Genomic DNA, 16,480 nt, shown 5'->3' with positions numbered 1-16,480 from the left:
AACATCATATAAAGTGTAACATTATTATAATGAGTTCTCTCGCTCTGAAGAAACACGCACAGAAAGTCCTGCATTCTAACGTAAATCAGTAAAGGAACAAATCAAGTATGCCCAATGTTTCAGAATGGTTTAGTGTTTGAAGCATTGCTGTATTCATCACTAAATAAAGTAACAATCATAATTTATAAGTTGATTTTAAACGTTGTGTTTGTGTTAATCAAAATTAGAAAGAAGTATCAAAATTAAGTAAAAATATCAAATAAAAGAGACTCAAAATTACAAATGACTTTCTACTAACAAAGTTATTTTACTCTTCAATATTATTTTATCTTTTTCTTATATCAGGTTTTTTGGTCACAGAATAATGAACGTTATTGGCCTCCTTTATTGTTTGTAAATTAAATGAAATACCTCCAGACTGAAAGTATTTATTGTGTATTTTCATTTCAGTTTCTGTAATGTTTTTATTTCCTCATCGTTGTATCTTAATCTCATCCTGAATCCCAACATCTGCAATTTCACTTATAATGTGTTCTTACACTGTTCAGTATTTAACGTGACGTCCTGTCTGTCTCATTGTGCCGTACACTGTTAATCTGTCTTTAACGTGACGTCCTGTCCGTCTCATTGGGCCGTACACTGTTCATTTGTCTTTAACGTGACGTCCTGTCCGTCTCATTGGGCCGTACACTGTTCATTTGTCTTTAACGTGACGTCCTGTCTGTCTCATTGTGCCGTACACTGTTCATCTGTCTTTAACGTGACGTCCTGTCCGTCTCATTGGGCCGTACACTGTTCATTTGTCTTTAACGTGACGTCCTGTCTGTCTCATTGTGCCGTACACTGTTCATCTGTCTTTAACGTGACGTCCTGTCTGTCTCATTGTGCCGTACACTGTTTAGTATTTAACGTGACGTCCTGTCTGTCTCATTGTGCCGTACACTGTTTAATATTTAACGTGACGTCCTGTCTGTCTCATTGTGCCGTACACTGTTTAGTATTTAACGTGACGTCCTGTCCGTCTCATTGTGCCGTACACTGTTTAGTATTTAACGTGACGTCCTGTCTGTCTCATTGTGCCGTACACTGTTTAGTATTTAACGTGACGTCCTGTCTGTCTCATTGTGCCGTACACTGTTCATTTGTCTTTAACGTGACGTCCTGTCTGTCTCATTGTGCCGTACACTGTTTAGTATTTATCGTGACGTCCTGTCTGTCTCATTGTGCCGCACACTGTTTAGTATTTAACGTGACGTACTGTCCGTCTCATTGTGCCGTACACTGTTCAGTATTTAACGTGACGTCCTGTCCGTCTCATTGTGCCGTACACTGTTCAGTATTTTACGTGACGTCCTGTCTGTCTCATTGTGCCGTACACTGTTCAGTATTTAACGTGACGTCCTGTCCGTCTCATTGTGCCGTACACTGTTCAGTATTTAACGTGACGTCCTGTCCGTCTCATTGTGCCGTACACTGTTCAGTATTTAACGTGACGTCCTGTCTGTCTCATTGTGCCGTACACTGTTCAGTATTTAATGTGACGTCCTGTCTGTCTCATTGTGCCGTACACTGTTCAGTATTTAACGTGACGTCCTGTCTGTCTCATTGTGCCGTACACTGTTCAGTATTTAACGTGACGTCCTGTCCGTCTCATTGTGCCGTACACTGTTCAGTATTTAACGTGACGTCCTGTCTGTCTCATTGTGCCGTACACTGTTCAGTATTTAACGTGACGTCCTGTCCGTCTCATTGTGCCGTACACTGTTCAGTATTTAACGTGACGTCCTGTCCGTCTCATTGTGCCGTACACTGTTCAGTATTTAACGTGACGTCCTGTCTGTCTCATTGTGCCGTACACTGTTCAGTATTTAACGTGACGTCATGTCTGTCTCATTGTGCCGTACACTGTTCAGTATTTAACGTGACGTCCTGTCCGTCTCATTGTGCCGTACACTGTTCAGTATTTAACGTGACGTCCTGTCTGTCTCATTGTGCCGTACACTGTTCAGTATTTAACGTGACGTCCTGTCCGTCTCATTGTGCCGTACACTGTTCAGTATTTAACGTGACGTCCTGTCTGTCTCATTGTGCCGTACGCTGTTCAGTATTTAACGTGACGTCCTGTCCGTCTCATTGTGCCGTACACTGTTCATTTGTCTCATTATGACACTTTCATGATGTTATCTCTTTGTTTCTTTGATGCACGGCTCAGCGCTGATCTCTGTGCACTCTCAGGAGGTAACACCAGTTACAATTTAAATACAATGTTTGTTAGAGATCTGCTCTGTGGATTAACCTGGGTCTCCTGCAGGAGGAGGATCTGCAGAACGAGGATCTGCAGAACGAGGATCTGCAGGAGGAGGATCTGCAGGAGGAGGATCTGCAGGAGGAGGGTCTGCAGGAGGAGAGTCTGCAGGAGGAGGAGCTGCAGGAGGAGGAGCTGCAGGAGGAGGGTCTGCAGGAGGAGGGTCTGCAGGAGGAGGAGCTGCAGGAGGAGGATCTGCAGAACGAGGATCTGCAGGAGGAGGGTCTGCAGAACGAGGATCTGCAGGAGGAGGATCTGCAGAACGAGGATCTGCAGAACGAGGATCTGCAGGAGGAGGGTCTGCAGGAGGAGGGTCTGCAGGAGGAGGTCATCGAGTCCTGGACGTCCAACGTGAAGGCCTGCACATGTGACTGTGAATCTGCTGACACAGCGACACGTAATCCCCCCCTCCTCCAGCCCGAGCTGCCCCCCCCCTCCCCACAGCCTCAGCTGGACACCTGCATGCCAGGTGAGTTCACATATCCCTCATGACACCACCATGAAACCTCGCGGCTCTCTAAAGACTGGTTCATCAGGAGGAGACTCATACAGGAGGATCTGGTTCTCCTGCATGATGGTCTTCCTCACAGTCTGGATCTGAGATGAAGATATTAAAGAAATAAAGCACTGAGAGGCCGAGCAGATAATCTGATTACCTGCAGGAGGTGATGAGCAGATTAGGACGCCCAAAATAGGGCAAGGCCTTCGCTGCATGATACTGCAGAAATCCTGCTGCCTCATCACGCAACCTGAACCTGAACCAGTCTGATTCAGATCTGAACCTGAACCAGTCTGATTCAGATCTGAACCTGAACCAGTCTGATTCAGATCTGAACCTGATCCAGTCTGATTCAGATCTGAACCTGATCCAGTCTGATTCAGATCTGAACCTGAACCAGTCTGATTCAGATCTGAACCTGATCCAGTCTGATTCAGATCTGAACCTGATCCAGTCTGATTCAGATCTGAACCTGATCCAGTCTGATTCAGATCTGAGCCTGATCCAGTCTGATTCAGGTCTGAGCCTGATCCAGTCTGATTCAGATCTGAACCTGATCCAGTCTGATTCAGATCTGAGCCTGATCCAGTCTGATTCAGATCTGAGCCTGATCCAGTCTGATTCAGATCTGAGCCTGATCCAGTCTGATTCAGATCTGAGCCTGATCCAGTCTGATTCAGATCTGAACCTGATCCAGTCTGATTCAGATCTGAGCCTGATCCAGTCTGATTCAGATCTGAACCTGATCCAGTCTGATTCAGATCTGAGCCTGATCCAGTCTGATTCAGATCTGAGCCTGATCCAGTCTGATTCAGATCTGAACCTGATCCAGTCTGATTCAGATCTGAACCTGATCCAGTCTGATTCAGATCTGAACCTGATCCAGTCTGATTCAGATCTGAACCTGACCCAGTCTGATTCAGATCTGAACCTGATACAGTCTGATTCAGATCTGATCTCCTGAAACTTCAACCAGAACCCCCCCCCCCCCCCCCCCCCCCCCTCCTCCTCCTCCTCTTATGTCACATATGGCGCATTTCCACTTCCGGGGCCTGGCACGGCTTAGTACGGTATAGTTAGGCCTTGGTAGGCCAGGCTCACTTTATGCTGCATTTCCATTACAGTTTAGGAACTGGGGTAGTATCTATAGTAACGCAGTGTAGGCGGAGCCGTGACGTCATCTTCAATGAGAACCACAAAACCAACATCAGCCGTTAGCTGTTAGCACTCAGAGCTCACAGCTCCTCATATCTGTTCAGAAACTAGACAGAAGTGAAACAAGTACAAACCACAGACTGCCTGTGTCATGGTGAATACAGTCGCTGCTTTATTTATGTCTGTATAGGCTGTTGTTGTGAGTGTGGACGGTCGGAGCATATACAACGTTAGCTTAGCCGATCTCCATTCAGAAAACACGCATTTTAAAAGGTGTTTCGCCTGCCGTCTGTCTGCAGACTTGACAAAGCATTAATTCATGGTTTTTACTAACCGGTATCAGTATGTTGTTACTTCGGCATCATTTTGAAACGTGTATTACAATTAAATTACGGTCAAATATGTTCATTTAGTTTGTCTGACCATTCAGCAGTCGAGTGTTTACGTCACTAGTCTAGCATACTCAGCCCGGTTGTTCCTGAGCCGGAACTACCCCTAGTGGAAAAGCAAAAAAAAACGGGCCGGGTTTGGCACAGCACACTTAAACCGTGCTACGCGCTGCAGTGGAAATGCGCCAATAGAGACTCATTACAAAGCTAACTACAGCCGGCTAGTTAGTTATGGTGCTAACTCCACAATGCTTCCTCTGTCCACAGAGTGTCCGTACCACCGGGCTCTGGGCTTTGAATCTGGATCTGTGACCTCGGACCAGATCAGCTGCTCCAGCCAGGACCAGTACTCGGGCTGGTACTCTTCCTGGCTTCCCCTCAAGGCCCGCCTCAACAACCAGGGCTTTGGGTAGGTCCGGACCCCTTTATAATTATTATATTTGATTTAAATATGAAACTAAAGCTGGTGTTTGCGTCAGGTGTGCGTGGCTGTCCAAGTTTAACGACCTGCACCAGTGGATCCAGATCGACCTGAAGGAGGTGCAGGTGATGTCGGGGATCCTGAGCCAGGGCCGCTGTGATGCTGATGAGTGGGTCACCAAATACAGCATCCAGTACCGCAGCGTGGAAACCCTCAACTGGATCTACTACAAGGACCAGACAGGGAACAACAGGGTGAGTGACCGGGGACACAGACGTACACATGTTAGTGAACTGCAGCAGACTCTTTGGAGGACTTTGACTCGTTGTTTCTCGTTGATCTGCCGGGTCTTCTGTTCCTTCATTGTGGTGTAAACAGTGGTGTAAAGTAACTAAGTACATTTACTAACTCAAATACGAAGAGCAAAGAGGCTCCCAGTCTTAGTTGGGGGTTCGGTGCCTTGCTAAAGGGCACCTCTGCAGTGCACAGGAGATGAACTGGCACCTCTCAAGCTACCAGTCACTCTCTGCATTTAATTGGCCCGATTGGGACTTGAACCCGCAACCCTCCAATTACAGAGCCAGGTCCCTACAGACTGAGATACCTAGTGTTGCTGTGAGTGCTGGATCCTAGCTTCACCCTCAGTTAGAGAGCTCCAGCTAACCCTGACCCTATAATAACAGAACCTATCTATACCCTGAAACCTGCGGTTCAAAAAGCAGTTTTACATTCATCATGCCACTGATCCAATTCACTCACGGTAAAACAGATTGAGATTTCACCATGACCAGAGAGGGAGGTGAGACACAATCAGAGACACTGACGAGAAGACTGTCTGTGGTGACAAAATGAGCAAAAATGTGCACATTGTATAGCAACATATAACAACAGTACACATGTAAACATGTGTGTAGATAATATAAATAGTGTGTTGGTTTTAACCCTTGTGCCCTCCTCGAATTTTCAACCTTTCGACCCCTTCGTGGCAAAAATGTACACGCCCATAATAACTGCTATTAAATCATCATACATCAACATTTCTTTCTACTTTTTTTTTCATGAATCACTTAAACAACTTATAACGTACTCAAAACTACCAAACATTCAATAATTTTCAGGATTTTAACCCTTTAAATGCCTGTTTAATTAACTGAATTATTTCATTATTTATGACAAAAAACACAAAAAATGAATTTTTTTCAATATAATAATTAGTAGAGGGATGGAACTTTGGTGGTTATTAGAGTCTTGGATGTGTCAAAGATTAGCAACAAAATTGATTTGACTGCATTATTATTTTTTACGTAGTGTCAGATACTACCTCTGGACACCTTCGTGGCAAAAATGTACACGCCCATAATAACTTCTATTAAATCATCATATATCAATATTTCTTTCTACTTTTGTTTCATGAATCACATAAACAACTTCTAACGTACTCAGAACTAGCAAACATTCAATAATTATCTGGATTTTAACCCTTTAAATGCCTGTTTAATTATTTGAATTATTTAATTTCTCTTAAAAAAAAACACAAAAAATGCATTTTTGTCAATATAATAATTAGTAGAGGGATGGAACTTTGGTGGTTATTAGAGTCTTGGATGTGTCAAAGATTAGCAACAAAATTGATTTGACTGCATTATTATTTTTTACGTAGTGTCAGATACTACCTCTGGACACCTTCGTGGCAAAAATGTACACGCCCATAATAACTTCTATTAAATCATTATATATCAATATTTCTTTCTACTTTTTTTTCATGAATCATATATACAACTTCTAACGTACTCAAAACTACCAAACATTCAATCATTGGCAGGATTTTAATCCTTTAAATGCCTGTTTAATTATTTTAATTATTTCATTTCTCTCAAAAATGCCTCATTGACTTCCATTCAGACCACATTTGTTGATCTCACTGCCATTGCAGTATAAAACCATGCATTTTGTAATGTCAGCATTTCATTTAGAAGAAAAGTAGTGATATTTGATATTTCTACTCTATTCCAACAGATTAAACCATTTTCCCACTGTAGGCCGATGCATGAAATTCTTACAATTTTTGCCAGTTATATTATGGAGCCGTGCGACTACCAGGGGGCCCCGAGAGTGGTGTATGTATGTATGTATGTATGTATGTGTGTGCGTATGCGTGTGCGTGTGTTTGTGCGTGTGCGTGTGCGTGTGTGTGTGTGTGTCATTTCCAGCAGCAGACCAGCAGGTCCTGCAGCATGTGACCTGGTGCTCTCTCAGGTGATAGAACAACCATTTTTTAGGCCTGTGCACAACCAGCACACACCTCTCCTCCCTCTCCGTGTGTGTGTGTGTGTGAGAATCTGTAAGCATGCACAGATCATTTCATGGGAACAAAAGGCCATCTTTTGAGGGATGTGTTTGATGTGTCTTTGAAGAGCTGCTTGATTACTCAAAAACAAAAAACACAGTGAGGGGACAGAGAAGAACGGAGGTCGTTCTCCCAGGAGCTGGGGAAAACCAGGGTGTCCTCACAGATTGTGAGAAGAAAGCCCCCTGTGATGGTGGATGGTGGGCCGGACCCTCAGTGTCCTCTCCACTTTCAGATGAAGGGTCAGAGGAACTCAAAGAAATGCTGGACTCCAGAAAGCATTCAGTGTCAGACCCCCCCCTCGAACCTTGTGTCTTCTTCAGATGAGTCCTGCAGCTCGCTGGCAGAAGAAGGCTACAAGATTATTTCTGAAGTCTCCTCTGCACTGACATGCTTCTTCATTTGAGTTCCTTCTCTTTGCTCCAGGTCTTTCTCCTTCTCTGCTCACTAATGAAATAAGCCCTTGGTCAAACTGCATGTTTATCTTTCGCAGCCAGGTGCATAAACACACTAACAGTTGTTTTTTGTTTTTGAGTAATCAAGCAGCTCTTCAAAGACACATCAAACACATCCCTCAAAAGATGGCCTTTTTTTACCCATGAAATGATCTGTGCATGCTTACGATTCTCACACACACACACACACACGGAGAGGGAGGAGACGTGTGTGCTGGTTGTGCACAGGCCTAAAATATTGTTGTTCTATCACCTGAGAGCACCAGGTCACATGCTGCAGGACCTGCTAGTCTGCTGCTGGAAATGACACACACACACACACACACACACACACACACACACACACACACACACACACACACACACACACACACACACACACACACACACACACACACACACACACACACACACACACACACTCTCGGGCCCCCTGGTAGTCACACGGCTCCATAATATAACTGGCAAAAATGTAAGAATTTCATGCATCGGCCTACAGTGGGAAAATGGTTTAATCTGTTGGAATAGAGTAGAAATATCAAATATCACTACTTTTCTTCTAAATGAAATGCTGACATTACAAAATGCATGGTTTTATACTGCAATGGCAGTGAGATCAACAAATGTGGTCTGAATGGAAGTCAATGAGGCATTTTTGAGAGAAATGAAATAATTAAAATAATGAAACAGGCATTTAAAGGATTAAAATCCTGCCAATGATTGAATGTTTGCTAGTTTTGAGTACGTTAGAAGTTGTATATATGATTCATGAAAAAAAAAGTAGAAAAATATATTGATATATGATGATTTAATAGCAGTTGTTTGGGGCGTGTACATTTTTGCCACGAAGGTGTCCAGAGGTAGTATCTGACACTACGTGAAAATTAATAATGCAGTCAAATCAATTTTGTTGCTAATCTTTGACACATCCCAGACTCTAATAACCACCAAAGTTCCATCCCTCTACTAATTATTATATTGAAAAAGATTCATTTTTTGTGTTTTTTTTTAAGAGAAATTAAATTATTCAGATAATGAAACAGGCATTTAAAGGGTTAAAATCCTGAAAACTATTAAATGTTTGGTAGTTTTGAGCACGTTAGAAGTTGTTCAAGTGATTCATGGAAAAAAAAGTTTAATAAAATATTGATGTATGATGATTTAATAGCAGTTTCTATGAGCGTGTACATTTTTGCCACGAAGGGGCCCAGAGGGTGCAAAATGCATCACGAGAGTATACAAAACATGTAAGAGTAAACGACATTGGATTTCAAAAATGTGACTCAAAAGAAGACTTCTTGCAAAAATCCATGCCAAAAGCTGTAACACAGCTGAAATGAACACCAAATCAAAAAAAAAAGTCAGGAAAAATGTACAAAAATGCCCGAGGAGGGCACAAGGGTTAAGAGATATCTTTAGTGTTGCTGCTACAGAAATGAGTTTCCTGTCCTAAAGAGTCCTGACAGAAACTGGATCCCTCTTCCTCAGGTCTTCTACGGGAACTCGGACCGATCCTCCTCGGTGCAGAACCTGCTGCGGCCCCCCATCGTGGCCCGATACGTCCGCCTGCTGCCGCTGGGCTGGCACACCCGCATCGCCCTGAGGATGGAGCTGCTGATGTGCATGAACAAGTGTTACTGAAGACCTCTGATGGTCCACAACCTGCCCTGCAGACCAGTCCCTATTTCCCTCCACCAGGACCTTCGTCAAGACCTCCATCAGGACCTCCACCAGGACCTTCATCAAGACCTCCATCAGGACCTCCACCAGGACCTTCATCAAGACCTCCACCAGGACCTTCATCAAGACCTCCACCAGGACCTTTATTAAGACCTCCACCAGGACCTCCACCTGGACCTTCATCTCGACTGTGTTCAGAGAGGCTCAGACTAACCGAGTCTGGGAGGGGGACATGTTTCATGCACTATTTACCTGTCCTTAAGTCTGTCGATGCTATATTGGACACCTGAAAGCCAAGGTACCGTCAGCACCTGTGCAGGAGTGAAGATTTGTTCATGAATGAGACCAACAACAACAACAACCCAAACAAAAAGTCCTGACGGTTTCAAATTAAATGAGTTTGTTTTATTCAGATTTACTGTAACATTATGTAAATATGAAATACTAAACCTGGACCTGTGGGGGGGGGGGGGGGGGGGGGGGGGGGGTGGGTGCACTCTCATGATACACATTCTGGCTATGCTACTAATGATCTGTGTCTGTAATAAAAGCACATACTGGATTCATTTAAACAGCTGATCCTCTGTTATACATATTACCAACAGGTCACACTCAGTATTAACATAATACACAATGTTCCTTCAGAAACAATAACAACTCACAGAGAGGGATTTACTGTGTGGGGAAAGGGAGCACACGGTCCTTGAATGCACCACGCCACTTTGAGTCTTCACACACTTTGCACACCGTGAGCCGTGATGAAGAGGAGTTTACAGGCAGTGGGTTATAATATTGCTGAGCCATACGTCTCTCTAAAGTGCAACATTAAGAAAGCTCTGGTTCTGACAGAAACAGAGTTAGAAACACATCCTGGTTCTGGGTTCAGATTGATCTTAAGTCCTGAGTGGTTCAGTTTGTGCCGTCAGATAAAACAGTGCAGTGATTCCTGACAGGAGGTCCTGCTGCTGCACGGACACACAAGGGAAGAGTAACGTCAAACCTATCCATTAATGGTTCTGAAGGTTACCTGGACTGCACCTTGGCAAATACAAATCAAATATCTAGCAAGGCAAATAGTTAATAGTTTGCTCAAAGTAATGGATGACCAGAGAAAAAACCCAAAGAAATGAACAGATGTATTAAATAGTTAGGTAGTGCAAAAGAAAAGGACACATGGTGAAAAAGCTCAAAGAAAGATACGCTACAGTAATAGTTAGGTGCTCAAAGTAGTGGCAACATGGTTGAAATAGGTGAAAGTATAAACAAATAATTATTTAGATGTAGTTAATGGACACACAGTGATAGTTAACCTAAGATAAACATTATGTTAAATGGCAGAGCTGATGTTCAGAGGACGGTTGGGGATCACTGCACTCATAATGGCTTTTGAGTTCCTCTGTATGCTGTACAAATCACTCTAACAATTCATATTGCAAACATAACTACAGCAGCTAGACTTTATTTACAGTTATTTATTTTAACTGATTGAACAAGCAGAACCACCGGGACTGGGTCTATGATCGTTCTGGTTTAGAGAGGAGAACAGACTACTCCTTGAGTCCTGGTGGGAAGGATATTTATCATAAAAACAAATCACATCCTTTAATATCAACTTGAAAACAGGGCAAATAATGTATATTTTACTGTATGATTCCCCCTCCATAGTGTACATCAAATATAGATCAGTAAATAACCTCAGATCCTGTTACTGCCCAACGGACTGTCAGTAAGTCTACAGTTAGTTATATGAGTTTATTTGGGATGATAACGTTTTCTTTCATATAGCATTGGTTATTTATATCATATATAAAATATATATATGTATGTGAACATTATTTGCACATACAGTGCATGAGATGTCAGTGGCTGAGTAAGTGCATGTCAGGTCAGAAACAGAAGGTGCAGTACCTCTTTTCTCCAGCAGAAGGCGCTGTACATCAGTCTTTTCTCACTTTATGGCACCACAGTGTCTAAAATGGCTGCATTACAAAATGACCTAAAAACCAAGAACCCTTTAAAAAAGAGCAAATAGATTGTCAGTCCACCCCGGTCTATATCTGAAAGACTGCTGTGACCAGAAGACACCAAACAGCGAGATGAAGAGAGGTGAAGACAGAGTCACGGACATTACCTCCATCACTAATAATACACTCGGTTAGCTTCAGATACTGTTCAGGAAATACTACGCAGTCAAATGTACTATATCTCTATATCCAATAGAAACAGAAATACATAAAGTAAAACCTATCTATCCATTTATATATATATATTGACTTTGTAATATATTTACGTTATTATACAAATCATAATCAGAATTACAGAAGCAGCAGTATAAAGTCTATCAAACATAAAAAATGAAGACAGAAGGCTGTAGCCCATTTCGCAAGCAGTGTTTAAAGTTTTGGTATCTGTGTGTGTGTGTGTGTGTGTGTGTGTGTGTGTGTGTGTGTGTGTGTGTGTGTGTGTGTGTGTGTGTGTGTGTGTGTGTGTGTGTGTGTGTGTGTGTGTGTGTGTGTGTGTGTGTGTGTGTGTGTGTGTGAGCAGTCAGCAGATGTGTGTTACGTAAGAAGACATTAACGGGGGTGGGGTCTTCAGGGCGATCACAGAGCCGTCTCCTTCAGGTCGTTGAGGTTTGGCATTCGGGACCGAGGGGTCCGTCCGAAGCCGTGCCCGTTCTGGCCCCCTTTGCTGCTCATCTGCTCGGGGTACGGGTTTCCCTCGGGGCGACCCAGAGCTGACGAGTGCCAGCCGGCCTCCAGCTGCCCGGGCAGTGGGTAGGCAGTCTGTCGGCTCTTCAGCTGGGGGGTGCTGACCCCCGAGTGGCCCCGGCCCTCTGGGAACCCCTGAGAGGAGGACGGGTTGGGCTGGTAGCGCATGTCAGAATGAGCATTCTGATTGGAAGAGGAGGAGGAGGTGAGGTGCAGAAGTTTACGCAGAGACTTCAGGGGCTGACTCTGAAACAGACATGGTGCAGGACAGATGAGGACCCAGATCATACCTCTACAACATGTGAACACAGTCTGGGGTTTATCAATGATAAATGACATGATTCTGATGTATTAAGTCATGAGCACTACAAACAAATGTTCGCCCAATGCTGGGCGGTCTGTTGTTCTTACTCCTTCAGGATCAGGGCCTCTACCCTGAGAGTCCTGGGCAGTATCTTTGCTGTTTCCAGGACTGCACTCTTCTGGAAAGAGGTCTGGGATGTTGTTGCTGGGATTTGCTGGAGGCACAGTCCTAGTCTTCTCCTGGTCCTTCTTCCTGATGTTACTATCGCTTGGGATTACCTGTTTGTCCACCACCTCAATGTCAGTTTGGTTAGCCATCACCATCCTGTCCGTCCCACAGGATCCTAGCTTTGTCCATCTCAGCCACATTTGGAGGTGCCGTCTGTTTATACCTTGGTTCTTCCAGCCCAGGCTCTGCACAGATGTTCCTGTACACTATGCCAGTCACTTTGTTATGGTGCGCCATGTTTGCTGTACCGTCTTCTTCGATCTGTCGCTGGTACATACCAAGCAGGGCATCTGATGCTCACTAGTCAACACTCGACCCCTCTCTCCCTTAGTGTACTGTGTCAGGCTGCTAGCAATTTGTACTTTCCGGTTTTTGTCGAGGCCTAAGAACCAGTTAATGACAAAATGTGGGGCTTGCCCGGGATTTGAACCCGGGACCTGCCTGTAGCTCCGCCGTGTTGCCTTCTGGTAGAGCCACCCCAGTGGGGGACCATCTTGCCTCTTTTAGCTTTCATCAGATGTCACTTAACCAGTCCTGAAGATATCCAGATATCATGGCTGTAGAGCAGGGGTCGGCAACCTTTGTGATATGAAGTGCCATTTAAAAAAAAAATTGTGATCAGTGTACCGACGATCGTGAACTGTTAACCGGGGGGGGGGGGGGGGGGGTGCCTAGGGTTGCCGACCCCTGCTGTAGAGCCTAGGGATCTGGATCAGTGAGTGGATGTCACCTGGTTCCTGGCAGACAGCTAGATGTCATCATATAGAGGAGGGGGCTGATTGTCTCTCCACTTCTGAACCAATATCAGTGGCCACTATTATTGATGATCTGACAGAGGGGGTTCAGCACTAGGGTTAGGGTTAGCATCTCCTTGGTATACGCCGCACATGATGGTCACTTGTGCATTGTCTCTGGCCTCCAGTGTCATCTTCCACAGTCCCATTGAGTTCTGCATGAAGGCTCTTACAGTCCTGTTGATCTTATACAGCTCCAAGCATTCCTGTAAGCATGTGTGCATCGAGTCGTAGGATTCCTCGTAGTGGATCCAGGCGGGACACAGGTAAGTGCGGCTGGTCTGACTGTGTCCAGTGACTGCTATGTCCACCAGTAGCTGGTGCTTGGCTCCCCTAGTGTGTTAGCCAATTATCTTCTGGGAATGTATTGAGCCATGTGCCTACTCATCTGACGTCGTATGATGCAGGCGGGTACGACGTACATAAAGCCCCATAGTGTACAGGATCTGTGCAGAGTATGGGCTGGAGGCCCCAGGGTCTAAACGGGTGGCACCTCCAGATGTGGTTGAGAACGGCAAAGCTAAGATCCTGTGGGACTTCCAGATCCAGACTGATGGTGGCGCAGAGACAGCAGAAGAAGGCAGTGGTGATAGACCCATCAGGAAGAAGGACCAGGAGAAGGGAAATACGAGGACGCAGAGAGGAGCTCTGGAACAACTTCAGAGACCCCTTTTCAGAAGTGCGCAGTCCTAGGAACAGCTGAGGCTCGGACTGGCTGTATTTCTTTCACACTTTATTATAGGAGCTGTCATTACACTTATCACAATGTGGAAAACAAAACAAAAGGTCCCTAATGATGCATCAAGTTTAAAGAAACATGTTTCAGTATAATACCTGGGTTTTTCCTTTGAGACTCACCGGAGAGTGTGAATCTGAACGTTTCTCAGGAGGCCAGTCTTTGTCCCGGTCCTGGTCCCGGTCTCTACTCTTGTCCCGGTCTCTACTCTTGTCCCGGTCTCTACTCTTGTCCCGGTCTCTACTCTTGTCTCGGTCCCTACTCTTGTCCCGGTCTCGGCTCTTGTCCCGGGTCCGGTGGCGGCTGCTCTGGTGACTGGAGGACCTAGAGGACTTCTGGAGGGCGTTGTCCACCGCTTCATTGGGAACCTTTCACACAACGGGAACAGATATCAATAAACAGGTCCAAAATAAAAGTGTCATGTGACCATAACCTGTTTAGGACAACAAGACCCACAGATTAAAGGATTTGTTATTTTGAAACCTCAAGGGTATGCTTTAGAAGACGTATGTCTGTGTGATGTACTTTACATTGTGTTAATATACCCCAACTATAGAAATGTGAAATTAGTTCTTTTTCCATGAAAGTGATCGTAATTCTGATATAAGGTTTTGTTCATTCAGAAAAAAGGGCAAATGTGTTTTCCTCAGTGAATGCATTACGCTAAGTGCAGTACGGTCATTAAATAAAAGCAGACATCATGCATCCCTCAGAGAAGAGAACCCTCTGTTTTGATTGATAACGGTATTTATGCATTTCACACAAAATGCTCTCTGAAGCCTGAGTATATTCACATATTCTGCTCCTAACTCATCGAGCATTATCCTCCATCACTGTGAGCCTGCCTGCTTCCTCCGGGCCAGATTGCATTTATGTGTGCGCCCCCCCCCCCCCCTCCCAGCATTTGAACAGACCGCCACTTGAAAATAGAAATGTGAGGGGAGTCAGATTAAACTGTCAAAGTGTGGCTGCTTTTATATTTCACAGCTCTTTATTTGGGTACCCCTCCCTCCTGATCTGTATAATATCAGGTCACAGGTTCAAAATGCACTTTAAGAGGAAGACGCTGACGGACGCTCCTGTGTGATGTTGGGAGGAAGTGAAACACAGACTCCTGAGATTAACCAAAGCCAACACTGTCCCTGTGAGACCCTATGAGTGCAGCTTCTGTAAATCAGCTGTAAATCATCTGTAAGTCAGCTGAGACCCAGCCAGACCCAGCCAGACCCGGCCAGACCCAGCCAGACCCAGCCAGACCCGGCCAGACCCAGCCAGACCCGGCCAGACCCGGCCAGACCCGGCCAGACCCGGCCAGACCCGGCCAGACCCAACCAGACCCGGCCAGACCCAGCCAGACCCGGCCAGACCCAACCAGACCCGGCCAGACCCGGCCAGACCCGGTCAGACCCGAGCTAGAGCATGCAGGGGGAGGGTTAGAGCATGCAGGGGGAGGGTTAGAGCATGCAGGGGGGGGGGGGGGGTTAGAGCATGCAGGGGGAGGGTTAGAGCATGCAGGGGGAGGGTTAGAGCATGCAGGGGGAGGGTTAGAGCATGCAGGCATGCAGGGGGAGGGTTAGAGCATGCAGGGGGGAGGGTTAGAGCATGCAGGGGGAGGGTTAGAGCATGCAGGGGGAGGGTTAGAGCATGCAGGGGGGGGTTAGAGCATGCAGGGGGAGGGTTAGAGCATGCAGGGGGAGGGTTAGAGCATGCAGGCATGCAGGGGGAGGGTTAGAGCATGCAGGGGGGGTTAGAGCATGCAGGCATGCAGGGGGAGGGTTAGAGCATGCAGGGGGAGGGTTAGAGCATGCAGGGGGAGGGTTAGAGCATGCAGGGGGAGGGTTAGAGCATGCAGGGGAGGGTTAGAGCATGCAAGGGGAGAAGGGCACGATGCACATCACGACAGGAAGAAATTAGCACACATGTCGGGACCCTGAAGACCCCCCCCCCCCCCCCCCCCCACCCAGAGGACGGTTACCATCTGAGGCTTCTTCTTCTTCTTCTTCATGGCTCTGAAGAAGCCCTGCTTCTCCTTCTCTTTGGACGGCTCCGCGGGGTTCAGAACCACCGTGTCCGGACCCGTCCTGAAGAGACACAGATCCAATAATAATTAAGGCTGGACCGAGTGAGAGGGATCATCTGAGCAGAGAGAAACTTCATCTCAAAATATCTTCCGAATAGAGTCTCTGCTCTGCTCTTTAACAACATTTAAAATAAAGAGTAACCACAGACTCTCACCAGGGATCGAACGCCGGCCCCTGGCCCCGGCTCGGGCCCCGGCCCTCGTGGAACGAGTTGTCCGGCCTCGGAGACGGGACTGAGCCACAAACAGAAACACAAGAAGATATACACTCTGTTTCCAAGAAGATTGCCATCTGCTTTAAGACATGATGATCCCTGGTGACGCAATCACCTTATATATGAATTCATATCAGTGTTGCTCTGAGGGCTTCAATGTGATG

The 16,480-nt window shown here is 45.7% G+C and overlaps 2 protein-coding genes across 3 annotated transcripts; one reads left to right on the top strand and one right to left on the bottom strand.

Annotated features, from left to right (window-relative positions):
* Positions 1 to 2,199: 2,199 nt before the first annotated feature.
* LOC117492235 (retinoschisin-like) lies at positions 2,200 to 9,513 on the top strand. The gene is made up of 7 exons (XM_034142381.1): positions 2,200 to 2,238; positions 2,417 to 2,501; positions 2,628 to 2,774; positions 4,616 to 4,757; positions 4,828 to 5,023; positions 9,060 to 9,202; positions 9,270 to 9,513. Exons 1-7 carry the CDS (start codon positions 2,200 to 2,202, stop codon positions 9,511 to 9,513), a joined length of 996 nt encoding a protein of 331 aa, XP_033998272.1.
* A 2,211-nt stretch (positions 9,514 to 11,724) lies between these two features.
* On the bottom strand, positions 11,725 to 16,335 carry LOC117492245 (cyclin-dependent kinase-like 5; the record flags this gene model as incomplete). 2 transcript variants are annotated; one of them, XM_034142394.1, is given in 4 exon segments in its annotated part: positions 11,725 to 12,205; positions 14,120 to 14,389; positions 15,997 to 16,102; positions 16,257 to 16,335. In XM_034142394.1, coding segments are annotated over 4 exon segments (809 nt in total), but the record flags the coding sequence as incomplete, so codon positions are not given.
* Between the last annotated feature and the right edge of the window lie 145 nt (positions 16,336 to 16,480).

This window comes from Trematomus bernacchii, unplaced genomic scaffold (genome assembly GCF_902827165.1).
Source record: "Trematomus bernacchii unplaced genomic scaffold, fTreBer1.1, whole genome shotgun sequence".
Taxonomy (NCBI): domain Eukaryota; kingdom Metazoa; phylum Chordata; class Actinopteri; order Perciformes; family Nototheniidae; genus Trematomus; species Trematomus bernacchii.
The sequence above is the reverse complement of the archived record's forward strand: the minus strand, read 5'-3'. Positions and strand labels throughout refer to the sequence as shown.

What these genes read in the sequence shown, in the direction of transcription:
- LOC117492235 (XM_034142381.1), top strand. Translation starts at nt 2,200, where the DNA reads ATGCACGGCTCAGCGCTGATCTCTGTGCACTCTCAGGAG. An exon ending in TCTCTGTGCACTCTCAGGAG is followed by an intron (nt 2,239 to 2,416) that starts GTAACACCAGTT and finishes GAGAGTCTGCAG; the next exon opens with GAGGAGGAGCTGCAGGAGGA. An exon ending in GCTGGACACCTGCATGCCAG is followed by an intron (nt 2,775 to 4,615) that starts GTGAGTTCACAT and finishes CTCTGTCCACAG; the next exon opens with AGTGTCCGTACCACCGGGCT.